This window comes from Ascochyta rabiei, chromosome 19 (genome assembly GCF_004011695.2).
Source record: "Ascochyta rabiei chromosome 19, complete sequence".
Classification (NCBI taxonomy): domain Eukaryota; kingdom Fungi; phylum Ascomycota; class Dothideomycetes; order Pleosporales; family Didymellaceae; genus Ascochyta; species Ascochyta rabiei.
Window position 1 is genome coordinate 148,765 of NC_082423.1, and position 23,694 is coordinate 172,458.

At 55.1% G+C, this 23,694-nt stretch overlaps 10 protein-coding genes across 10 annotated transcripts, besides 17 other annotated features; 4 read left to right on the plus strand and 6 right to left on the minus strand.

The window, feature by feature from the left end:
- Nucleotides 1-130: 130 nt before the first annotated feature.
- Nucleotides 131-209: a tandem repeat.
- Nucleotides 210-716: 507 nt separating this feature from the next.
- Nucleotides 717-898: a tandem repeat.
- Nucleotides 899-1,006: 108 nt separating this feature from the next.
- Nucleotides 1,007-2,382, plus strand: EKO05_0010270 (uncharacterized protein; the record flags this gene model as incomplete). The annotated part of the gene is made up of 2 exons (XM_038943169.1): nt 1,007-1,127; nt 1,175-2,382. 2 exons carry the CDS (start codon nt 1,007-1,009, stop codon nt 2,380-2,382), a joined length of 1,329 nt encoding a protein of 442 aa, XP_038794408.1.
- Nucleotides 2,203-2,293: a tandem repeat.
- A 137-nt stretch (nt 2,383-2,519) lies between the features above and the next one.
- Nucleotides 2,520-2,700: a tandem repeat.
- An 891-nt stretch (nt 2,701-3,591) lies between these two features.
- Nucleotides 3,592-3,675: a tandem repeat.
- Nucleotides 3,676-3,925: 250 nt separating this feature from the next.
- Nucleotides 3,926-3,991: a tandem repeat.
- A 23-nt stretch (nt 3,992-4,014) lies between these two features.
- Nucleotides 4,015-4,062: a tandem repeat.
- Nucleotides 4,063-5,058: 996 nt separating this feature from the next.
- Nucleotides 5,059-5,099: a tandem repeat.
- Nucleotides 5,100-5,523: 424 nt separating this feature from the next.
- EKO05_0010271 (uncharacterized protein) lies at nt 5,524-6,645 on the minus strand (the record flags this gene model as incomplete). Its single annotated transcript, XM_038947136.2, has 1 exon — nt 5,524-6,645. One exon carries the CDS (start codon nt 6,643-6,645, stop codon nt 5,524-5,526), a length of 1,122 nt encoding a protein of 373 aa, XP_038794407.2.
- Nucleotides 6,470-6,600: a tandem repeat.
- A 220-nt stretch (nt 6,646-6,865) lies between the features above and the next one.
- Nucleotides 6,866-7,890, plus strand: EKO05_0010272 (structural constituent of ribosome; the record flags this gene model as incomplete). The annotated part of the gene is made up of 3 exons (XM_038943130.2): nt 6,866-7,091; nt 7,162-7,376; nt 7,426-7,890. The coding sequence occupies 3 exons, from the start codon at nt 6,866-6,868 to the stop codon at nt 7,888-7,890; spliced, it is 906 nt and encodes a 301-aa protein (XP_038794406.2).
- A 765-nt stretch (nt 7,891-8,655) lies between these two features.
- Nucleotides 8,656-8,693: a tandem repeat.
- EKO05_0010273 (uncharacterized protein) lies at nt 8,674-10,228 on the minus strand (the record flags this gene model as incomplete). The annotated part of the gene is made up of 2 exons (XM_038943184.1): nt 8,674-10,052; nt 10,111-10,228. 2 exons carry the CDS (start codon nt 10,226-10,228, stop codon nt 8,674-8,676), a joined length of 1,497 nt encoding a protein of 498 aa, XP_038794405.1.
- Nucleotides 8,829-8,862: a tandem repeat.
- Nucleotides 9,071-9,144: a tandem repeat.
- Nucleotides 9,232-9,290: a tandem repeat.
- Nucleotides 9,933-9,968: a tandem repeat.
- A 932-nt stretch (nt 10,229-11,160) lies between the features above and the next one.
- Nucleotides 11,161-11,189: a tandem repeat.
- Nucleotides 11,190-11,798: 609 nt separating this feature from the next.
- Nucleotides 11,799-12,919, minus strand: EKO05_0010274 (uncharacterized protein; the record flags this gene model as incomplete). The annotated part of the gene is made up of 2 exons (XM_038943187.1): nt 11,799-12,581; nt 12,635-12,919. 2 exons carry the CDS (start codon nt 12,917-12,919, stop codon nt 11,799-11,801), a joined length of 1,068 nt encoding a protein of 355 aa, XP_038794404.1.
- A 746-nt stretch (nt 12,920-13,665) lies between these two features.
- Nucleotides 13,666-14,186, plus strand: EKO05_0010275 (uncharacterized protein; the record flags this gene model as incomplete). The annotated part of the gene is made up of 3 exons (XM_038943109.1): nt 13,666-13,744; nt 13,794-13,894; nt 13,941-14,186. The coding sequence occupies 3 exons, from the start codon at nt 13,666-13,668 to the stop codon at nt 14,184-14,186; spliced, it is 426 nt and encodes a 141-aa protein (XP_038794403.1).
- Nucleotides 14,180-14,229: a tandem repeat.
- Nucleotides 14,230-15,036: 807 nt separating this feature from the next.
- On the minus strand, nt 15,037-15,519 carry EKO05_0010276 (uncharacterized protein; the record flags this gene model as incomplete). The annotated part of the gene is made up of 1 exon (XM_059637724.1): nt 15,037-15,519. The coding sequence occupies one exon, from the start codon at nt 15,517-15,519 to the stop codon at nt 15,037-15,039; it is 483 nt and encodes a 160-aa protein (XP_059493707.1).
- Nucleotides 15,520-16,315: 796 nt separating this feature from the next.
- Nucleotides 16,316-17,032, plus strand: EKO05_0010277 (uncharacterized protein; the record flags this gene model as incomplete). The annotated part of the gene is made up of 3 exons (XM_038943133.2): nt 16,316-16,343; nt 16,400-16,617; nt 16,664-17,032. 3 exons carry the CDS (start codon nt 16,316-16,318, stop codon nt 17,030-17,032), a joined length of 615 nt encoding a protein of 204 aa, XP_038794402.2.
- A 205-nt stretch (nt 17,033-17,237) lies between these two features.
- Nucleotides 17,238-18,668, minus strand: EKO05_0010278 (uncharacterized protein; the record flags this gene model as incomplete). Its single annotated transcript, XM_038943034.1, has 3 exons — nt 17,238-18,233; nt 18,287-18,538; nt 18,585-18,668. The coding sequence occupies 3 exons, from the start codon at nt 18,666-18,668 to the stop codon at nt 17,238-17,240; spliced, it is 1,332 nt and encodes a 443-aa protein (XP_038794401.1).
- A 1,719-nt stretch (nt 18,669-20,387) lies between these two features.
- Nucleotides 20,388-20,412: a tandem repeat.
- A 1,428-nt stretch (nt 20,413-21,840) lies between these two features.
- Nucleotides 21,841-23,550, minus strand: EKO05_0010279 (uncharacterized protein; the record flags this gene model as incomplete). Its single annotated transcript, XM_038947135.1, has 1 exon — nt 21,841-23,550. The coding sequence occupies one exon, from the start codon at nt 23,548-23,550 to the stop codon at nt 21,841-21,843; it is 1,710 nt and encodes a 569-aa protein (XP_038794400.1).
- Nucleotides 23,551-23,694: the final 144 nt, after the last annotated feature.

Consider the following 23,694-nt stretch of genomic DNA (forward strand, 5'->3'; position numbering starts at 1 on the left):
TACAGTAGGATTGGATTACTACAAGTAGGATTGGATTACTGCTCAGTGCTACAGTAGGATTGGATCTGGTCCATGAACTACGGTCAAGGTACTTATAAAGAAGCAGGTCGTGCTGAGAAGTTGCCTACAGGCCACGGCCACGGCCACAGCCACGGCCACAGCCACGGCCACAGCCACGGCCACAGCCACGGCCACAGCCACAGCCACAGGGACCATCCAATCCTACCTCGACCATGGCGCTGGGCGAATACGAAACGAAGTAGAGAATCTGCAGGTAGACAGGCGCTTTAGCTCTGCGGCCTCTGTCTGCTCTGCGCGAAACCAGACCAGGCGTGTTGAGGCGCCGGTTTTCCAGCTGCAGCCAAGGCCACGCCGTCGCGCGCTTGACGGCACATCAGACAAGCTTATTTCCTTTGGAGCCACTGACACAACTCTGCCGGCCAATCAGGCAGCCGAGTCTTCGCATCGAGAACGCACGGCTCTCCGCTTAATCGCAAACACCAACGTGAAGCGGTTTGCCTGCTGTTTCGCATGGCCTGGATGGCCAAATGCGAAGGGAGCTGATTCGACGCTTCACACGGGGCTAGAGAGGGAGAGGCAAGGCCGCCGTCGCGACTGCCCGTCAGTCCATCGTCGCCGCGTCTTCTCCTTGCTTGCCTGCTGGGTATAAGAGCCTCTTTCTCGGTTGTTTCTCGCTTGATCCATTCCATCGTTGCTGTCGTCGTCGTTGTCGTTGTCGTTGTCGTTGTCGTTGTCGTTGTCGTTGTCATTGTCGTTGTCGTTGTCCTTGTCATTGTCCTTGTCGTTGTCCTTGTCGTTGTCCTTGTCATTGTCGTTGTCGTTGTCCTTGTCATTGTCCTTGTCGTTGTCCTTGTCATTGTCCTTGTCGTTGTCGTTGCTTGCTGTCGTTGCTTGCTGTCGTCGTCCGCCGTGCTGTGCTGCTGTCTTTGTTACACAACATCCCCTCTCTCGTCCATTCGCCGGCCTCTCTCGACGCCCACCCACCATGCTGCGCTCCTTCGCGGCTTGTGCGCTCGCTGGCGCTGCCGCGGTTGCTGCGATTCCCACCCTCTCGGTCAAGGGCTCCAAGTTCTTCACGAGCGAGGGCAACCAGTTCTACGTCAAGGGTGTGCAGCGTCCTGTCATCACGTGCGGCAGCCGCTGACCCCCCCAGGCATTGCCTACCAGCTCGTCCCCGACGACCCGCTCCTCGACGCGACCCAATGCGGCCTCGACGCTGCGCTGATGAAGAGCATCGGCACCAACTCGATCCGCGTCTACCACGTCGACCCGGCTGGGGACCACACCACGTGCATGAGCGCGTTCGCCGACGCCGGCATCTACCTCTGGCTGGACCTGGACACGTTCGACACGCAGATCGAGCAGAGGGCGCCCACGTGGAACGAGAGCCAGCGCGATGCCTTTGCCGCCGTCATGGACGAGTTCCAGCAGTACGACAACCTGGCCGGCTTCTTCGTGGGCAACGAAGTCCTCACCACCGCCAACGGCTCCGTGGCAGCGCCTTACGTCAAGGCCGCCGCGCGCGACATGAAGGCCCACCGCGAGGCGAACAAGTACCGCAGCATCCCCATCGGCTACTCCGCCGCCGACATTGCGAGCCTGCGGCCCATGCTGCAGAACTACCTCGCCTGCGGAAGCAACGCGTCCGAGGCCCTCGACTTCTTCTCCCTGAACGCCTACTCGTGGTGCGGCGACAGCGACTACAAGACGTCCGGCTACGCGATGCTCGAGGCCAACGCGACCGCCTACAGCATTCCCATCTTCCTGTCCGAGACGGGCTGCCAGACCGTCCGTCCCCGCACCTTCCAGGACCAGACGGCCATCTTCGGCGACATGGCAGACACCTGGTCCGGCAGCATCATCTACGAGTGGATCGAGGAAGCCAACAACTACGGCCTCGTCTCCTACGGCACCAAGGTGGACCCCGCGAGCCCCTCCGCGCCGCCCGACGGTTTCCCCCGCTCCGGCACACCCATCCCCCTGCAGCCCGACTTCTCGAACCTGGGTAACGTTTGGAAGACGCTGAGCCCGACCGGTGTCCAGGAGAGCGCGTACAAGCCAACCAACTCGGCGCCCGAGTGCCCGGACCAGACGAGCGGTGTGTGGGATGTCAACCCCACGTCTGCTCTGCCTACGCTCGGCCAGGTGTACAGCGCACAGCCGGCTACTGCCACGGCCGGTGCAAGCGGAAGCGGAAGCGGAAGCGCGAGCGGCACCGCGAGGCCCAGCGGGACTGCCAGTGGGAGCGCCAGCCATGCGAGCGCAAGCAGCACCGGTGCGGCGACGGATGGACGGAGCCGCGAGCTGACGGGTGCTGGAGCTGCGCTGGTGGCTGTCATGGCTGTGTTTGCGTGGTGGTAGTGGATGATATCTGACGACTCGTGGGCCGGAGCTTGGTCCCTATACCCACCCCAACTCGTTTCTGTAGCATGAGAGTCAAAGCATGGTAGATTTATAGCACGTAGACTCTGTCTGATTGTCTGAACTCTGAATGAATGTCTGAATTCTGAACTCTGAACTGAACTCTGAACTGAACTCTGAACTCTGAACTGAACTCTGAACTCTGAACTGAACTCTGAACTCTGAACTGAACTCTGAACTCTGAACTGAACTCTGAACTCTGAACTGAACTCTGAACTCTGAACTCTGAACTCTGAACTCTGAACTCCGAGACTCTGAGACATCGAGACACCGACACCAAGACACCATTCGACCTAACCTGCACCAATCAAAGAGATGCTGCTAACTAAGCATCTCTCACCCTTATCCTCAACTGCCTTTACAAGCCTCTATAATACATCCTTCTCACTACCCCACATAAGAGAGACTCTTATACTAAGATAATACATATATTAAGAAGGTGTTTTAGGTGGTGCTGGATTTAATCTACCTCAATAAGCATTTACAATGTGTCCTCCTTACTAATCTACGTGTCTTGGAGTCTCTGTTTAGTACTGGAGATAGATGGAAAGAGGTGGTTTTGGTTGGTGCTAGACTTGTCTGCTTTATGAACCTCTGCGACATAATCTTCTCGCCAATCCTCGCACTCGTCTCCACAACCCCCTCATCCATCAAACTCCGTTAACACATTCATTGGCTGCACTTAACCTCCTTGTCTGTAATGATATTAAGCGTCACCCTCTTGCTTAACTACTACTACATTACACACCCTACACACCCTAACCCCCTTACCTATCTAATAAACTCTGTTAACATATTTATTAGCTGCACTTAACCTCCTTGTCCGCAATAATATTAAGCGTCACCCTCTTGCTTAACTACTACTACATTACACACCCTACACACCCTAACCCCCTTACCTATCTATTAAACTCTGTTAATATATTTATTAGCTGCACTTAACCTCCTTGTCTGTAATGATATCAAGCGTCACCCTCTCGCTCAATCGCTGCGGACACCGCCTGTAGTCGGCATACAGCGTCGCATTGAAGAAACTACACATATCCCGAAGAATCAAACGCGCAGGCCCCAGCTGCTCGAGCGTGCAGGTCCCCGCGGGCAGGAAGGCACAGGGTTCCATGAGCCGCGGGAGAGGTGATGGGTCAGTATATGAATGGATGGATGGAAGGGTGTACGAGGAACCGATGGCGGATGCATGGTGTATGGATTGGAGGGTGAGATGGAGGCCATGGACTCACGTTGGAGTAGGTGTTGTGGTTGACGCAATTACATGCATTGCCGTTCTCGGCTCACCCGTTGGCTTTGTTGGCTGCGGTTTGGCATTTTTTTTTACGCATTGCGCTGTTGCTGGGGGTATGAGGGCGAGGGGCTTGTCGTTGTCGCTACGCAGTGTATCGATGTTGTGTGCTATTGTTGTGGAGTGGTTATCTGAGGGTCTTAACGGCATCGGTACTTTGCAAAGTTCCCCGACTTCAGGGCTTGCGTGAGGTTGAAGGTGAGCTGTGCGCTGTCGAGGGATGCAGCGGTGAAGGCGAGGGTTAGGGTTGAGAGACTCATTTTAGAGGATTGTTGGAGTGAGTGAATGAGTGGAGAAGTTTAGTAGTGTCTAGAGTTGAGTGATAGATGAATCGATGGATGTGAGGCGGTACTTTATATACCTTTTCTCCCTCTGCTATACACATCCCCAATCCCTCGTCGAGACATACCAGACTCTATCCACGAAACTTTCCAAAATTCAAATTACATCGTCGACCTCAGCTCCAAGCCCCCGGCTCTCATGCCGGTATTGCTTCGCTGCAGGAACCAGCCTTTTCAGAGCAACCTACTACCACGCTGGCCTCGAAATTGCTTGTCAAGGCTGACCTTAGACAAGGTCCTCCGCATCTGCTCGCGTTGTTGAAGTTGAAGCGCCACGTGCTGTCCGTTTCCCAGACGAGTCACTTTGCCAAGACCCGTGGTTCTGGCAGCTCGAAGTGGTGCATTCGGCCTGCGCTACTGGTTGTGTACCGCCTTGAACTCAGACCACGCGGGAGATGAACCGCTCGTAAGGCGTGCTAGTGTGCATGTGGGCTGGTAGTAGGTAGGCTGAAGCTGGAGCGCGACTAGCCTCGTCGAAGGCTTTTGACATGTCGGTCTGGAACCATGCATACTTTTCAATGGTTGGCGCTTTCCGTACCGTTGATGCGATGTAGCACTGCGCCATGCACAGGAATCAGCACGCCTCGCATGTCCAGTCTCGTTCGGGGAATACAAATAATCACAGCTCCCTGTACCTCGCACTTCAACAAACGCAGTGGGAACACCACTTCTCAACCTCACATAAACCGCGCATCGCGACCGTTGAATTTCAACACACAACCCACGTCTAGTCAAGCAGCCGGGCCGCAATGCACTAGTCTAGCGCAAGCGCCACAGACAGCGGTGGGGATCCGGGGCTGTGGCTTGGACAACGGCCGTTGTGTTGGAGGATGCGATCCATGATGCGGGTGCAGGGCTTGGCCGACATGTCGATCTTGATGCTCAACTATCGCGGTCGAGATGCTTTTAGCAGGCTTAGCAGAGCCTGAAAGACGCGGTGGTAAGCGAGGTGTCAGGTAGAGTGCTTTGTGTGAGGGTTTGTCTTGTTTGTGTACTTTTTTCTTTGTTTTTGTTCTTGTCTCCGCTACTGGTTCGCCTTGCTTGCCAAGAAGACATACACCCAACATAGTCCACACGACATTGTTCTTACCACCAAACGAACTCGTCGTTCTCGCATTTTCCGTAGCCCAGTGTCATGATCATTGTACCCTGATAGAAAAGCAAACCATCTGAGATGCACTTTTCCTATCTCCTTCAGACACAAACAATAAATTACGCATGTCAGGCCAGACAGGCAGGGTCCACATACGAGGTTGTCGATACTGGTCAAGAAGCTGTTGTCGGGCGTTGAGTGCAGTACGAGACGAGTGCGTAGAAGAAGAGATGACAGCAGGGCGGTGCAAATATCTCAGAACATGAACGTGAATCCTGCTTGCTTACAACTATGGTACACCCGCAATGCACGCGATTTCTACCGCTACTATACACTCCTCCATACAATTCTCACAGCGAGATCTCGCCCTTCCAGGTGCCTTCGGTCAGCCCCAGCGTCTCGATGCAGTGCTGCCACCTCGGCCCGCCGCGCTCCCGTCTGCGCAGGTACTGCAAGAGCTTCTGCCGCCTGTGGACCAGCAACCGCAGATTGCGCTTGTTGTGCTTGTCGCCCTTTCCACGCGTGGAGAGGAAGTCGGCGACGGTCTTGATCTTGGCCGTCAGGATGGCAATCTGCACTTCAGACGAGCCGGTGTCGGGCCCGATGCGCTTCCCTGTGGCGGCGACGTTGGTGTCCGGGCGGACGGCGGGCGGGGTGTTGGAGTTGATGCTGGTCAGGTGTGGCGCGCGCGGGGGCAGGGCCTTGTCGGTGTTGTGTCGGCCGAAGGTCTCGATGCAGCGGGTGATGTTGACGCGCATGCGGTCCTTGCTCGAGCCGTTTTCGAGGGCGGTGATGCGGGCAATGGCCTCGGCGGCGCGGGCGTGGTCGCTCTGGCTCTGGGCCTCGAGCTCGTCGACCGACGGCTGCAGGTCGGCGGCGGCTTTGTGGCGCAGCGCGTCGCTCCACTGGTAGGGGCCGGTGCTGGTGGGCTTCACCACCTCGGCCAGCGGCACGGCCAGGCGCCTGCTGCGCTCGAGCTGCGACTCGATGATGGCCGGGTCGAAGCGGTAGTTGAGCTGGGCATCGGCGGCGACGGAGTGCTCGGCGGTCGCGGGCGGGCGGGCGGTGTCGAAGGACTGCACGAAGGGGGTGGAGACGCCGCGGACGGGATTGCCCAGGCTCTCGACGCGCGTGTGCTCCAGCTCGGCGCGGCGCGACAGATTGGCGGCCTTCTTGCGCGCCTTCTGGGCGGCGATGTAGGGGTCGTGTTCGTAGCGCTGCTTGCGCTCGAGCGAGGTGAGCTTCTTCTGCAGCGGCGACGACGTCGAGAAGGGCCGCAGCGGGCGGGCGAGAAGGGACGACGACGACGACGACGACGACGACGGTGACGACGACGACGACGGTGACGACGACAACGACGACAATGACGGTGACGACAACGACAACGACAACGACGACGACAACGACGACAACGACGACAACGACGAGCGCGAGGCCCGCAGGCACAATGGCACGGCGATCCGGGGCGGCATGATGATGGACCTCGACGCTGCACGCCCTGCATCCCTCGTGTCGGCCGTGAGTGCAAATCGAGGCCGATTGTTTCTCCGCCGCCGGCCCGCCTTGCCCGATGCGGCTACCGCCGACGCGAAATCCCACAACCCTCTCCCCTCCCCTCCCACAATTGTGCATCGCGACAGCCACTCTCTCACCACCGACCAGCAGCTCGCCCTCGTGCCCCAATCCGTCACCATGGCCCCCTCCAACCTTCCCGCGATCTTCAACCCCACCCAGCAGGACATTGAGATGCTCCTCGCTGCCCAGTGCCACCTCGGCGCGAAGAACCTGCAGGTGCACATGGAGCCGTACCTGTGGAAGACCAGGGCCGACGGTGTCAACGTCCTGAACGTCAGCAAGACGTGGGAGAAGATTGTCCTGGCCGCGCGCATCATCGCCGCCATCGACAACCCGGCCGACAGTGAGTTTCCGACTTGCGCCCGGCCTCGTGGATTGCGCCGAGAGTTCTAGTTCACGGCTGACCACTCCAGTCTGCGTCATCTCTGCCCGTCCCTACGGCCAGCGTGCCGTCCTCAAGTTCGCCGCCCACACCGGCGCCGTCGCCATTGCCGGTCGCTTCACCCCCGGTAACTTCACCAACTACATCACCCGCTCGTTCAAGGAGCCGCGCCTGATCATCGTCACCGACCCGCGCACCGACGCCCAGGCCATCAAGGAGGCCTCGTACGTCAACATCCCCGTCATTGTAAGACCCCCCTCCCCGGCACACTCCGTGCTCGACGCTAACCCACCAGGCCCTCTGCGACGGTGACTCGCCCACCGAGTACGTCGACGTTGCCATCCCCACCAACAACAAGGGTCGCCACGCCATCGGTCTCGTCTGGTGGATGCTCGCCCGTGAGGTCCTCCGCCTGCGCGGCACCCTCGCCTCGCGCGAGGCCGAGTGGGACGTCATGACTGACTTGTACTTCTACCGCGACCCCGAGGCCGAGGAGAACAAGGACGCCTCTGGCGTCGAGGAGGCCAAGGTCCCCGGTGCCGACGAGGTTGGCCCCGCCGCCGTCGAGGCTGGCTTCACCTCCGAGTGGGAGGTCTCTGGCGCCTTGGCCGGTGCCTTCACCTCGCAGGCTGCCGCTCCCGGCGCCTCCTGGGACGCCGACGCCTCTGACTGGGCCGCTGCCTCTGGCGAGCAGGCCCAGCAGACTGGCAACGAGGGCTGGGGCGCCGAGGCTGCCCCCGCTACCACCACCCAGTGGTAGACGCGTTGTCGCGCCCTGTCGTTGACCGCCAGGCGGCCGACAGGCAGGACAGGACAGGCATGGAAAAAGGAAGAAAAGCAAAATGAGACCATTTCATCGTTTGTCCCACGCTCCGGCTGTCTGTGTGAAGGGGACTTGCAAGGAACATGACCAAAGCCACTGCGCTGATGAGGGAAAGATATCCGCGCTGCGCCTGTGTGTTGATTTCAATATCGACGTCGACTTTGAATGTATGCTGGGAGCAGAGCGGGGGAAAGCCCTGCGCTGGCGGTCGGGTTGTTCTTGAGCTGACGGCCCATTCCTGAATCCATCTCCTCACTACTCATTCGTGACCCTTTTTCGTGACAGTGACATGTGAAGATACAGTGTATCCCTCTTTGTCTCTGACTCTTCCTCTTCTAAGAGTCTTCTCACTACTCTCTCTACTTACCTCTCTATCATTTCTCTTTACAACAGATTATCCTCATCTACCTCGTCTATCTTAGTCGTACTAGTTTCTCTAATATCTCTACTCTTCTTAATTTATCATCATCACTTTTAGCTCTCTATTCCTCTTTCTATTCCTCTCTTTTATTTTCCTAATCCCAGTATATACCTCTGTAAACCCAGCTATCATCAATACCGTTATTATTTTAATTATAGTTCTACATTAGTGCACACCGACCCTCATTAACTTTTACTACCACTCTCTTTGATTACCAACCATTCCAGTATCTCGGTGTGTGGTAGATGGTTCTTATCTATCTTGATTCAGCAGTACTGGTACTACTCCTCCTACTGCTCCTACTCCTCCTCACTCTCCTCGCTGGTCTCGGCGCCCGCCAAGCCCTCCATCATCTCCATATACAGCGGATCATCCTCATCCACCTCCTCCGCCTTGGCAGCAGCACCGGTACCCGCGACGTTGCCACCTCTCCTGCCCTCTGCGTCAGCGTCGGCATCACCATCACCATCACTGTTATCATCACCCTCGATATTGGTGTCCAACTCCCCAAAATCAATCTCCTCGTCCTCCTCTCTGGCCCCGCGTCTAGGCGTGTTCTGCACACTGTTCGCGGCGCTCGCGAGACTGATCGGGCCGTTACTGGGACTCGTCGCGCCGCGGTGCGTTGCCAGGCCCAGGTGTGCGTTTCTTCTGTGCGCGGGACGAGGGTCGGGGACTTGGATTTCGAGTCCGCCATCGTCGTCGTCGTCATCGTCGTCGTCTTCTTCTTCGCCTTCTGCGTCGGCGTCGGTGTCGGCGTCGGCGTCTTCCGAGGAAGAGGGGCTGTGGTGGCGAGGCGGGTGCGGGTGTGGGCTTGGGAACGCCGAGTCTGGTTCGCCTTCTGCGTCAATGTCCATGTCGTCGTTGTCGTTGTGGGTCGTATCGACGTCGCCATCGCCGTCGCTCTCGTCGCTCGAGGCGATGAATTCCGCGCTCTTGATCTTGCTGGCCGAGGGCGCTGGGGCCGAGGGTTTCGATGCAGACGGCTTTGCTTTTGCGGCGGAGGTGGAAGTAGAGGTGGAAGTCGATGCAGGACGCTCGGAGGCTCTCCGCTCCAGCTTCACGCTCGGCACCCCCTTCTTCACTCCGCCCTTGGCAGCGGGCTTCTTTGCAAACACACTCGCCGCCTTGCGCCTCTTGGCCAGCGGGTCCACGGCCCGGCGCGCAGGCAGGACATGGGTCGCGGTGTGTGTGGAGCGGGCGTCGGGACTGCTCGCGTATCCAGCCTCTCCGGCCTCCTTCGCGCTCTTCACCGCGTGCAGGAAGTGGCGGAAGTCGTAGGGATTGCCGGGCTCGGGCTCCAGGCCTTCGTCGCCGCGCTCCTGCGTCTCGCCGAAGAGGTCGTGCTCGCCCGCGTCTCTGTCGTGCAGGCTGTCCTTGTGCGGCTTCTTGGGGTAGATGGTCACGTGCTGCGAGGAGACGTCGGCGCCGTTGTGCGTGGACAGGTTGAAGGTGTAGCTGCTGTCCAGGCGCTCGAGCGTCGCCCTCTGCGTCGTTGGGTCGAAGAGCAGCACGTACGACGTGGTGGGCGCGGTGCGGCTGCCGTTGAAGACGAACACGTCGCTGTCGCCGTCGCCATGCTCGTCGCCGTCGCGCAGAGACAGATTGCACGTGCTTGCTGTCGAGCGCCGGAGCGTCGTGCTGCGGGTGCCGCTCGCGAGGGCGGGCTTGTGGTTGTCTGGGCGTGTTGGTCAGCTGATGTCACATCCTATCGTCGGACAGCGGTGCAGGCATACACTTCACACTGCTGAACCCGCTCCCTCTGTCCTCTTTGCGGATTGCCCCGCTGACGTCCAGCGTGTACGTCGCCTTGCGGTGCGGTTCGACCCGGCCGTCGATCATCGGAGACGCCATGCTGGGTTGTAGTGCTAGCCCGACTTTGCTTTCGTTGGATGTTCCACGTTTCTGCAGCTTCGCGTTGGGGAACTAAGAGTCTACAGGGGGGGAGAGGTCGAGGAGAGGACATGCAGGGTCCTAAGGCTCTGGGCGTTCGTTCGCTGCTCGTCACGCTTGTCCCCGATGATCCGGTCGCCTTCCGACTCCCACTCCCGGGGCCGCACGTGGGGCCGCGCTGCTATCTTTAGCCCGCGTTTCACCTTGCCTTGCCCAAGCCCTACACCATTAACAATTATACACTGTTAATAATTATACACTATTAACTATTATACACTATTAACTATTATACACTATTAACAATTATACACTATTAACATTTATACACTATTAACATTTATACACTATTAACATTTATACACTATTAACATTTATACACTATTAACATTTATACACTATTAACAATTATACGCTAGTAGCAATTTTACACTAGTAACAATTATACACGCTTGACAACTATGCACCATTAACAATTGTACACTATTAACAATTATACACCATCACCAATCATGCTGACGGAAATTGAATATGCTGACGGAATTCGATTCATAATCACTAGGCACACGCCAACAACACCACCCTACACAACCTTCCTGTACACCAGCGACCCCACCCACTCCCCTTTACTCTCATACGCCCTCTCCGTCAGACTCACCCGCTCAAACCCCAATCTCTCCGCTAACCTCGCACTCCCCTCGTTCCGCGGTTCACACTCAATCTCCCATTGAAACCGCACCCCCTCCCCCTCCCGCACCCCACCGCACGAACAAGCCCCCCACAGCCTCCGTCGCAAACCCCCTCCCCGCGCCCCAGGCAAGAACGAGAACCACAGATCAACACGCCCCAACCCCCCTCCCCACCCCGCTGGTTGCAACGCGTGGCGTCGTCGTCGACAGCAGCAGCAGCAGCAGCAGCAGCAGCAACGCCATCCAAGCGCTGAACCCGCGCCCCAACCCGCCCTAGGAATTCCCCCGTTTCCTGCCAAACAACAGCGAGTTCCACCACCGTCCGCGGCGCCTCGTGACGCTGCTGCAGGCTCTGCGCGACGCTTTCGCGCGCTCTCTCGCGGGTCCAGGGGCCCCAGGTTTGGTACCGCGCGTTGTCTGCATTGGACTCAAGGATGAACAGGTTCTCGGCGTCCGCGGTGGTGTATTCCCGTAGCAGGAGGCGCCGCGTGGTCAGTGGTTCCCAGGCGTGGGGTGAGGTGGGTGAAGACATGGGTCGGGGGTTTTCGAGTTGGGTTTATGCGAGGGAGGTGCGGTGGCGCTGTGAGAATGCTGTCTTGCGGGTTTGCTTGTGGACGGCCAGGTGCAGGTAGGAGGTTGGTAGACCTGCCGTTTTAGGGTTGGTTGTTGATTGTGAGACTACAAGTGTTAAGTCGTCACTTGGGCGTACAGTGAGCAAAGAGTGTCAACGAAGATGGGGTTTTGAGGATTAGCCACTTGTATTAGGTCTAACCTCGTCAGGCACAGTCTGCATGAAAACCGGCGAATGCGCCCTTTTCTCCGCAGTCCGCCCTTCCAAGCCACGATCAATCGTACTCTTCGATCTTGATGATCGGAATGTCAGAGTATGCTGGAGGTAGGTCATCGTGTGCAGACTCCAGCAAAGCGTACTCCGCGTCCATTGTCTTCTCCTGCTGTCTCTTCTGGTACCAGACGCGGACGAAGAAGATGAAAAACGCTAGTAGCAAGGCCACGGGCATCAGGAGAGCGTTGTGCTGGATGTGGTCCTCCCAGTACTGTCCAATCTTTCCGAACACCATGTTCCACTCTCTCGACCAGGAGCCTAGCTTGCCGTACTCGTCCCACTCGTTGGGATCAAACAATGTTTTCACCATAGCCAACTTTCCGCACTTCATCCGAATGGCTTGCACGCGCTGCGCTGTTTCCACCACCTGGATGTCCTCGATTGAGAGCTTCTCGTCCGAGTCCTCCGTGCTCTTGACGTGCTTGACCAAAATCTGCACGAGCTTGTGGTTCTCCCCAAAGTGCACTGGCTCTCCATCTGCCCCATACTGAAGACCCGTGACGTCGAACTGCATCCACCACTGTCCTGGAGTTTCGGTACGAAGAAGCACGTGCTCGTACTGGAGTGGGAATTTGTGGTACTTTGTCTGCCAGCCAAAGTCAGGGTCAAGCAAACGTTCACGAACCATGTTGTTCATAGTCTCTTGGGTGAGGTTGGCGGCGACTTGGTGGGCATTGATGTAGAGAGGCATTGCGCCAAGCGGCAAGACTGGAAAGCCATTGATGTGTAATGTTGGAATGGGGCTGGGTTGAGATAGGGCGTCTTTCACGTCGAACTTCAAGAGCTGTGTAAAATTAGCATATGACCTGAACCTACATGATCATGTGCTAAGCATACCAATGAATTCTCCTGCTTCTGCCATGAAGACTCAACAAAGCTCTTCTTAACCAGGAAAGGACAATCCGAGCAATCAAGCTTGACAACATAGCTATTCTTCTCTTCAACAACCGTAATCTCAGGTGCAAACTCGGGTACCGGCTTCTTGTGATCCTTGTACCAATCCGCGGTCTTGTCAGGTGTCAGGGCCCAGTCGAGCTCAAGACGTGGCGGAGCATCCTGTTGAGCAGCAACGACGACAGCAGAGGCAGCCGCAGCGAGGCCGAGCAACGAACGAAAATACATGATTTACAAAAACACGAACAACGCAAAGAAATGGCAGTGAGTGACGACGGTCGGGAGTGGTTGAAGAGTGATCCGCGGATGCCGTTCGGAGACAACGACCCAGGGCCTCGGTCATAAGCTCCTGAGCTAGCACGGCTGCGGTCTAGCGCGAGCGCTATTCTCGGATGTTATGGAAAGGACAAAGCTTGTCTGCCTCATCTTCCGGCCTTGGAGAGACGACCACCCGCCACAAGACCGATATTGGGAGGACAACTATGGCCGGGAGATCACTCAGCGCAGCCTTGGGGTCGTCTTTGCACGACACTCCCTCTTTGGCGCGACAAAGATCCTCGGCCTTAGACGGCGTTTCAAGCCAAGACCCAGCATTGACTCGGGAACAGACACTTGAATAGCTCTTTGACCGCACGGATATCGGCCTCAGCTGTGCTTACGGATGGGCCACCTGACACATCCTCCATTGCCATGGTGGTCCTGGCCCAGTACATTAGGTATTCGTATTGTATGATGATCCTCTCGCACTTTTCTGTATTTTTCCCGCAATCTTAGTCCTCTTTTCATCCACTTACCATCCAGCACGATTACCTTGACGCGCTCGCAACCGGTACACTAATCTCACGGCCTTGGGCGGACTCCGTTGTTTGTGGTCAAGGCCCGTTGCATAGTCCGCTGATACAGTACTGTATATCTACGCGTCTTCCGTCATTAAGTCGTCCGTGATTTTCATCTCAATATTTCGCTCGACAAGCATGGACGCAATGCAAGAGAAAGAGCAAGAGCGAGACTGGCACCACAAGGGTTCGGCATGCTTTACACCAGTTGATACATGTAAGCGCGTTGTAGAAGAAAAAGAGGCGCATACTGACAGCCTACTGAGGTTGTATGACATGGTGGTGTCCCTGCATTGTCTATGGCCGCACCCGTCACCGCATGAACACAAACGGCGACATGAGCAAGTACTCCTGCTGCAATACAAGCGTACGCCATCCTCTCACCTGTTGCCCAAACATGCTAACCTTTACAGTGCGCTGCCTTTGCCGGTATGGCCTGCGCAGGACTGGCTTGGATCTTACCGCTGACCAACCGCGGCGAGGTCCGCGCAAAGTACAACTTGACCGGCAACGGCTGCAAGGACGTTCTTTGCGCGTGCTTATGCTCACCTTGCGATCTCATGCAACAGGACAAGGAGGTCCAGCATCGCGAGGAGGAGGCCAAGATGCTACTGGGTCAGCCTGGAAAGAGGGACTCGATGAATTACGTGCCGCAGTAGCAGCAGCAGCAGCAGCAGCAGCAGCAGCAGCAGCAGCAGCAGCCCCAGGTCCATCATCAATGAAACCTTGAAAGTTCGATTGATCGCCAGCTACACTATACAACTCGTCTACAGTGAATTCCAGTCTCTGCCGCTTGTCGCGCGTGCTTTTCTTGCCTCTACGTCGCATTCACTCACCGGTCCAGCTGTGTCGTAGGAGTAGGTACGCATTAAGCGAGTGTAAGCCCTCGACAACGCAATTCTGACGAATCAAACAACAAGCCAGCCGCGTTCTCGAAAGCACGTGTGTGGCAAGTGCGAAGCAACCAATCCGCACCTCGCGGCTGCCTCATCGGGCGTACCAACAGGGCACCGGGTTCGCAGCTGATTGGTTCGTGGGGACAGCACGAGACGCCTCTTCACATCGGCCGCTGCAAAAGGTCAGACGCTCTGAGAACCTATGCCCAGTTCACCCAGACTAGCTGTGCCATAGTTTCCGCCTCGTTGTAGTACATGTGTCAAAACCGCGCGTGCGCCCAGGATTTTGCTTTCCGTCATGTCGAGTCCCGCAGCGCAATGTTCAAATCCGACATTGCCCTCCTGCTCTCCACGATCACAGCACTCGCCAACGCCTTCTCCATCGCCGTCTACAGCGACGCTTCACGCGCAGCAGACACCCCCAAGTCCCAGCGGGGCGTGGGCCTGCTCCTCAACGGCACCTGCGGCCGCGTGAGGAGCTCCGGCCCAGACAAGTCGTTCGCGCACTGGCTTTCGTACGAGGACCCAGAAGGTTGTCAGAGTCAGTTGACCTGCAGTGTCCTAAGAAAATAAAAAATAGAAACAAAATCTCGTCCATGCCACCTGACAGCCGCTAATCCATCTCTATTCCCTCGAGCGTGAGCCAAATTCTATAAGTGCTTGCAGCGGCGCCCCGGAACCCATGCACAATGGGCGTTGCTACTCGTACACCGAGTACCGGTACTACACAATTGACGGGTGCAATGAACAGGCGCTGCGCGAGTGGAAGGTCCTTTCGGCCAAGTCCCACAAGGCCTCGAGCTACATCGTTGTCCTGGGTGGCGTTGTGGAAGACATAGGGGGACTGAGTCTGGTTGTGGGTGTGCCGTGGTGGCGGTCGAGGAAGAAGAAGATGGAGGGGAAGCGGGGGGAGGTGGAGGAGGTTGTGAGATGGTGGTGCTGGGAAGTGGGAAGTGGGAAGTGTTTGGCAACTACCGTGCATCTTATCGGACTTGGCAACCAAGAGCGAAATCGTGATCCTACCTCCAGAGTAGGCAACCCCCATATATCCACCAAGTCTCAAGCCGTCCAAGGAGTGCCTCCACTCCGTCTGCATAGTCACTCAGCATAGCGCATTAGAAATGATACATTTCACATTGTTCCAGCAGCTGGACACTTTGCGAATCATCTCATGTAGACGATCTGACTCGTACCGACAGAAGGTCAGAAACTTATGCCGCTGAGCAAATACGCGCTTCGAGGCCACAACCTCTCTATATGCGCGCCAACGCGATACCTCTAATTGGTTAACAATGGTGAAAAATTGGTGTCGTGTTGACACAACTGCGCCACCTGCTGATCTCCAAGCGCTCGATGGACGATGGAACTGCAGCGCTTCGTCGGCTGTGCTCGCACGTGATACCAAGCCTCGCCAAGCCTTCTAGTACTTATCAACCATCATTCCCGTCACCCGCGGTGAGAAAAGCATGCCCCGGACGAGCATCAAGATGGCGGCAACAAGGTCCCTCAATCTGGTCGGCTCAACTGGACGTTGTTATTTCTTTAAAAAATTAATACAGGAAAGACCACACATTGGTCGCGTTTGGTTAGCATCGTTTAAGCAACCTCCCATGTCGTGTGTATTTCGAGAGAACTAATACTCCTGTAGATCTGGAAATGATGAATTCATATTAAAAGACATACCTCAAAGCATATTCTCAGCCTTCAACGAGAACATCCGACCAAGACTTCCTCAAACTCGCCACATACGCCTTCCATTGGATACCATCCCAGACCAACGCATATTTGTGTATGAATACCTTAATAATGATTTCCTGAATCTGGTTCGGAATCAGATACCAGTGCGAGCTCGGAAGGAAATCCTTAATGCTACTTTGCAAGGAATTGCCGATATGCATGACCGCGACGTTGTCCATTTAGGTAAGCCTAGCAATCTAGGCATCCACACAGTCAATATGAACAACTGATCTTCTTAGATGTTAAGCCTGACAACATTCTGGTCAATTACCGCCATGTTGAAAAGCAGGTCATAATCGAAAAGGTGCAAATCTCTGATCTTGAGAATGCAGCCTATCTCCCAAAGCCTTGGTGTATCAAAGGAATGCTAGCTGGAAATGACAACTGGCGCAGCCCTGAAGGTCACTTCAAGGGAGAGCTTAACAAACCATCTGATTTATATTCATTTGGGCTAGTAGTAAGTGCTTAATATGAGTAAGGAATTCTATTGCTAACAAATCAAGTGCATTTACGCTATTCTCGGGCGTGTCATACTAGGACCTGACGATGATTTCAAACTACACGAATCAAAAGGTGCACTACCTGCGTTCATCCGCCTGCAGCGCCAAGTATCATATTTTGGGGACAAAGAAGGGTTGAATGGGCTCATCAAGTATGTTGGTGATGAGGAAGCAAACTGCGAGATTCTTAGAATGCTTTGGGAGGAACGGGCGGCAGATTATATTCCATACGTGCCGTTATCAGAGTGGACAGATGTTGACTCGACGTTCAAGGACTTGATTCGAGGATTGAACAATTTGAACCCGTCACAGCGGCTTACAGCTCGTCAGGCATTGGACCATCCATGGTTTAAAGGCATCGAAACTACTTGATAGTAGCGCAAAGACACCAATGGGAATGATGGTGCGCGATGGCATGCTTGAAGCTGATGCGCTACATTAAAGTGTTGCAATATAAGCCATGGTTAAGAGTCACTATAGGTAGTAAAGCATAATATAACTACACTACTAAGATTAAAACGTCTCGTTACAAAGGCATAGGTTACAACCATGTTTTAATCTAGCAAAGCGTTTTTGATTATGCGCTTCCAACGAAAGCGTTATAGTTGTTGGGGCTGGATCCTGGGTTTGACATAATCTGCCTACCCGATCCCTGAATAACTGTCGCCCCATTCCTGATAATCTTGACCATGACCGCGCCCGTCTGACCATTGACGTTCTGTGAGAGGTGGTTCAGACCCTGCTTAGTAGCCTGGAAGGTTGTCGGACTATTGCTGCCAATTTGCACGCTGATCTGGGCAGGCAGGGACTTGATCAGTGCTGTAAAGAAGACCTTGTCCTGGAGACAAGTCGCGGGGGAGAACGTTGTTTGCCAAGGGGCATTGCAGACGACGCCGTTAGGATTCGCAGCAGCAGGGTAGACGCGGTACCAATACGAGAGCTTCTCGGTGGTGACGGCGGGTTCAACACCACCGTTCTTGTAGGTTGCAATGTAGTGCGGCAACAAGGCACGCCAGCCGTCGTGTGGCATGTTGTTCACATACCACTTTGCGCTCCCCTCCGGCGCGTCAGGGGTGCCGGCATCAAAAATAGGGCCCACGTAGTGCGACTCGCCAAAGTCGTTCCAGGTCACAATCTGCACAAATTGCGGCTTGATATCGTAAACGTGCTCCCATCGCTGGTGCCATAGGTCGTCACCCCGCCAGAGGCGCCGCTTGCCGTACTGGGGCAGGTCGGTGAAAAACCAAGGCGATACGCCCATCATGTACTGACCATTCACGCCCTTCCAGGCGACATCAGGATCGGTAGCGGGGTCGGTGGGCATATCGTTGGGGCCGTTGGGCCACATGTTCCAGGAGAAGACTCCATCAATGGTGTTGAGGTAGTTGCGGTGCCAGTTAGGATCGCGGCTCGTGTACTCTGGGATGAAGTAGATGCCACGCGAGGAGAACTGAGACTTGATCGATGCCCAGTCGCCCACGTTGTTGGAGCCTTCGAAGGTGGATACAATGGCTTTACCAGTGTTCTGAAAGCGCGTATATGGATGCTTGGCATATGAGTAGTTCTCAATATACTGTTTCGAGTCAACATGTATCCTAAATAGCTAAAGAAACAAGATAAACCCACAGCTGATAGCACCGTCTTCACATCCGCAGCAGGCCAGGCTCCTTGTGCGCCACCCTCGTAGTCGAACGCGAAGAGCAGCTTAAATTCGTTTGCAACCTCATTGGAGGCCTGGAAGGCGAGGCTGACTTGCGTCTCAATGGTTCCGCGCCAGGGTGTTCCCATGTTCAGGACGAAACCATCGATGCCTGCCGCTTGAGCGAGACGTATGTCGCTGATCCATTTGTCCTTGTTGTACGCGCCATTGTTACCAACCTAAATGTATAAGTATAAAGACATGCACCGTTAATGGTATGCCTACAATAACATGTGCGAACACGCGCTGGGCAGCAGCGAAACGCAGCAGGTTCGCGACTGCGAAAAATAGGGTGCAAAGAAGCAGCATATCGTGTGATAACTGACTGATCGCGATAATACCTAGCAGAGCATGATGCCCGTACTTTACAGTTGGATGGGGACTTTAAATGTTGGGCACCTAAAAGAGTGGAGATACTGGGTGACTGGGCTCCAAATCTTGGACGTTCTGTTTAGAGGTTAACCTGCATAGAATCGAGAGTGTTGACTCTGGTAACTCGTATTCCTGCGGTAGAGGACCTCGTTTAGGCTGCTAGTCCCCTCTCGCAGGATTCATTGCTTATCCGAACTCAGAGATCTGTCCCACAGAACATAGGTATGATAGATTAAATATTCTGCAGCTCTATTCCAGTGCTATAGAGTGTTTATACAACTATACAAGGGCTTAGATAGGTATTTAGTAATTGCGCAAACACACCACGCGCACAAACACGGTATGATTGCAGGTAGTCAGCGCCGCTCTACTGCAAAGTAAGCAGCCACACGGTGATATTTCCCACTTGGGTCATCTAAAGGCTTCAGCTCGCGTATGATACGAAAGTATGCCACTATAATGAACAGCAGCGTAGGCCCAGCCCTCCCTTTGATTAGGAGCCAATTCCCGTTCTGCACTGATCAGGCGTTGATGACAAGGGGATAATCAAATTGTGGGGCGCTATGAGTTCCAGCCTTATTACTAGCTATATATTGTGCATGTGTCTACGCTGTGCATACGTGGCTTGGGACAGGCAAATTGTTAGCCGCGCGCATTCTTTACACCACAATGGAGCCCTTTCTTGCCCTTAGTGTTGCTACTGCCATTGTGCAGTTTCTAGATTTTCCGCTCTAGCGTTAGGTAGCGCCTTAAGAACGGGGATGGAAGATATTGCTGCTCTTTGCTCTACAGCGCGATACATTTTGCCATCTGTGTTTGCATTCGGATCTGCGCCTTACAACAGCAGAAATTGGACCATATCGAGATCATTTAAGCCAGTAGCTGGACTAAACGCAGAATTCAGAAAATCTCCGCAGACGCTGTATTATTGTTGATTGACTAATATTGGTGAACTATGTAGTGACTTACGTTAATGCGTCCCCCAAGCGCTCCAAGTTGAGATTCACGTTCCACCCTTTCGCAATAAGCATTTGGAACACATGTTTACTTTCCCCCTCTAAAGTTGCGCAAATAACGTCTAGACTAATGCAACACCTGCTATCTATGAGCAGCTCAACTGCCGCAGGGTGATTAGCGAGCGCTGCTGCTGCGCATGCGTCCTGTGTCTCAATTGTAGCTTCGCTTGGTGAGACGTGTTCCTTGTTGACAGATTTAATATGACGGAGAGCTTAAACATTGTTGATTCTGACGGCGTTTACGAGATCAGACATTGTGCTGATGGAGTTGCGGGATGCAAAAACAAAGGAGGCTTAGGGTTGCTGGTTAAAGAGCCGTTGTCTGTGCAATTTGCGTCACTAAAGTGCTTTAAGCGCAATCGGAATCCGTGGCTAAGCAGTGCAGATGCTGGAGTGCCGCAGTCTGACAGATGTTGTGGCTATAATTAGCTAAGGCGCAGCCAAGGCAGAACCTTGGTACTTATGCCAATTTGCCCGATTCCCGCACCACCATTACCAGATACGGTAGAGTTAGGTACTTTTGTGGTAAACGGCCAGGAGACAACCAGGCTTCCCATTCGCTCAGCCCTGTTTGAGCAAACGTACCGGCGGATTAGTAGTTAGGTAGGTGACTACTAGCATATACCCGCTGTTGTATGTCTTTTTTTTTTTTTTTTTTCCTTTTTGCATAAATTGGAACGTTGGGTGGTCAGGGTGTCTCTTCGCTGATGTTTCAACCAAGCATTAGATCGTTGGAAGATTCTATCACATCCGCGGCCTCTACAGGGATGAGGTGTTTTCTCGTATACAGTTCTAATATGCCGAGCAAGGTTTCCTCGTCGAAAGTCACTAGTGAACAACCTGGCACATTCACTTTCGGCACATGTTAAATGCGCCGCATTAAGTTCTGACGTTACAGTCGTTATTAGGGATAGTAGTTCACCAAAGACAGACAGCCTGTGGCTTCTGCGACATGATTGTCTAGAAAAGCCACTCAGTACACGTACATCTGGGAAGACGGATAACAACCCTGGACAGAATATTAGATTGCGGTTCCTGCCCATCGAAGCGGGTTGGAATTCCATCGAACATCGCGGTGGGAAAGCCTCTACCTGGGAAGGCGGCACGCATGTAATAGACATGTCTAACTGTATAAGCTTATGTGGTTCAAGACAGGTCATTCATACTTACCGACCGTGTCTGCATCTGCTCCCGTTGACGCCCTTGTAGGATCAAAGTGTGCCATGGAATCATCACGAACCGTAACAAAAGGTCGCACGGGCGAAGGTGGGTGTGAGACGACAAGTTCACTTTGGGCTGACACAGACAGGTCTGGAGACAAAGCGCTGCGGTCCTGCCGTGTAGAGTCAGATCCATGACTGGCTGAATGGTTGGGTATATAGTCTGCAGCGTCTTCCTGCACGACTCGCAGCAGGTTTGATCGCTACTGACAATACTATTCGTTGGGCTTCTACACATGGGTTACGGTCCCTTCACTTTGCGGAGAGCGAGAGTAAACGCTGAAGAGGAAGCCGGAGGTCTATCGAATAGCGACAGAGCTTGAAATTGCACTTCAGGCCTCGATTGGCCGCTACCGGAAAGTGTTGGAGGGCACGAGCACAGCAACCGCTGTTTCAATGTACCAGCTGGGAGACCAGACGGGGGTAAATAAGAAGCTGAGTCGGTGAATTGAATGTGACCCTGGTGCAGACCTTCGGAAGCGCTGGGTATCATGTTGGCATGAGGCTCTGACGTCCTGGTTGGGTTTGTCTCGGCGTTTGTACCTGCTTCACTACTGGATCTGCAAAGCTCTTGGAAGGTGCGTTCGCACAAAGCTTAGTGTCCACCTTGGCGCTTTGTCAGTTAGTTGATAGACGCTACAGTTCTAATAGTGTGCTCTTCTGCTCTTCTCATGTATCTTTTCTGCCTGGCCGCTACAGCTACCATGGACACTAGCGACATGGTGAGCGGTTTGCACAAAGCTCGGTCAAGGAGAAGCAGAGATGAGGCAGATTGCAAAATGATCATTACTGGGGTATCAAAGACGTAGACATTGCTGGGTATTCGCGGACTGCACCAATGCTCGGACTTAGTGGCTCTGCAGGCGTTGATATTCATGCCCACACGCCGAGTGTCCAGCTCACTCGTTCGCCTGCACCGCGCGCGACGCCAGGGCCCATGCTCTGCCGCTGCGGGATGACAGACACCTCTTTGTCTCGCGATGCACCCTGCAGACCATGTTGCAAGTATCTCTCTCGCTCGATCTCGACGATACCTCTCACCCTTTGGTGGGCAACGAGACTCGCACCAGCCCAAGCACCCAGCGTCTGTACACCTCTGATGGTGCCACCAATGGAGCACTCTGGAGGCGGCCCGTTTTTTAGACTGGTGTTGGCGAGCTTGACGTCGATGTTGTCAAGTTCCGGTTCCTGCAGGCCAGCAGACAGCGGTGTGGGTGTCGCAGCACGATCGAGTGTGTCAGAGGCTTTGTCTGCACCATCTTGCCATTCCCTCTCTCGATGGCGCAGTTGTGCTAGCAGTTTCTCTTCGTGGCGCGCACTGCCCTTGCCCCAGTTCTTGACTGGGTCCCAGCCTCTGGACAGGACTAGCACCTCCAGCTCTTTCAGGATGCGAGTCTTCAGGCCTGGCATGTCTGCCACCCCGCCTGTGATGACGATGCGTGACATGCACAAGCGACGAACATCGACAGGCAGAGCGACCAACGTGCGGTAGAGGAGGTAGTGAATTGGCAGGTCTTCATCGTCGAACTCGTTCAGGGGTGCCTCTGGTACAAAAAGCGCGTTTTCAGCGGGCTTGGCTAACGAAGCAAACGCGACTTTGAGCTCAGTCGGTGGTGTGTGTTTTGGGAAGGGGATCACAACGGTAGGCGGAGGTGTCTCGACAGCGTCCTCCCACTCTTCCAGTACAGGTGCCTCGCGCGCAGGGAAGTAGACGGTGCGTCGGTTTCCTCTCGAGCTGGGTTTGCACCAGCCGACCCGCGTGAGCACCTCCTCTACTTCGTCGAACGAGACCTGTGCCTTGGGTGTTCCTGGTGTGGCGTCGTCGTCGAGTTCGGCGTTCAGCAGCCTAGCCATCTCTTCGCTCAGCATCCTGCCCGCGCGGACTGTTCGCTTTTCGTGTACCTCGCGATACTCGCAAACGGCGGTGACCAGTGTTTCGGCCCAGCCAATGTCAACGACCAGCGCTGAGCGCAGGCCTGCGGCGACGGTGGAGAGGACGGGGTTCGACAGGAGGGTGATGCTTGGTGCGTGGAAGCTCTTGAACAGCAGGTCGAGCATCTTGGTGATGAGTGGGTGTGGCAACCGTGGAGGGATGGCAAGCGTGATGCGTCGTGGCTTTGTGTCGAGCAAGAAGTATTTCGTGTATGCTTCCCGTATGGCCCTCTCGAGCTTGTCGCCCACCAGCTCCATGTCGACGGTGGTGAGGTCCAAACGGTACAGCTCGTGCTCCTCGCCCCATGTCTGGTTCTTTCTCGGCCGTCGTCGCCTTTGGCTGTACTCTGGATCGTATTGCCTGTAGTCACCAGCCCTTCTGTGCCTGTCTGGACTGAATGGAAGCGTGCATCGTGGGGCGCTCTCGCCCGGGAAGCCTGCCCGCAGAAACCGCGACCCGATCTCGAACACAGCACACTCGTCCTCTGTGCGGTAGTTGCCGCCGGGCGAGCCGTAGAGGGAGGACGATGCGCGCTGGAGGGGCGTCCGCGGTGTTTCGGGCGTGGCAGCGAGGTCAGCGAGACGCGGAGGGGCGCCTCGGACGGAGCGGGCGAGGGAGGCAGAGGCCTTGCGCTCGCCGCTGGTGGACATGGTGGCGCGCCCGGTGGCTTAGTCAGGTGGCGGCTGGTTTGCTTCACCACCAGCTCCAGCTCGCGATGGACTTGGACTGCATCTGACGGTTGACCTGACCTTCACGTCCACTGGGACCCTGGCAGGCCTGGGTGGCCATCGATG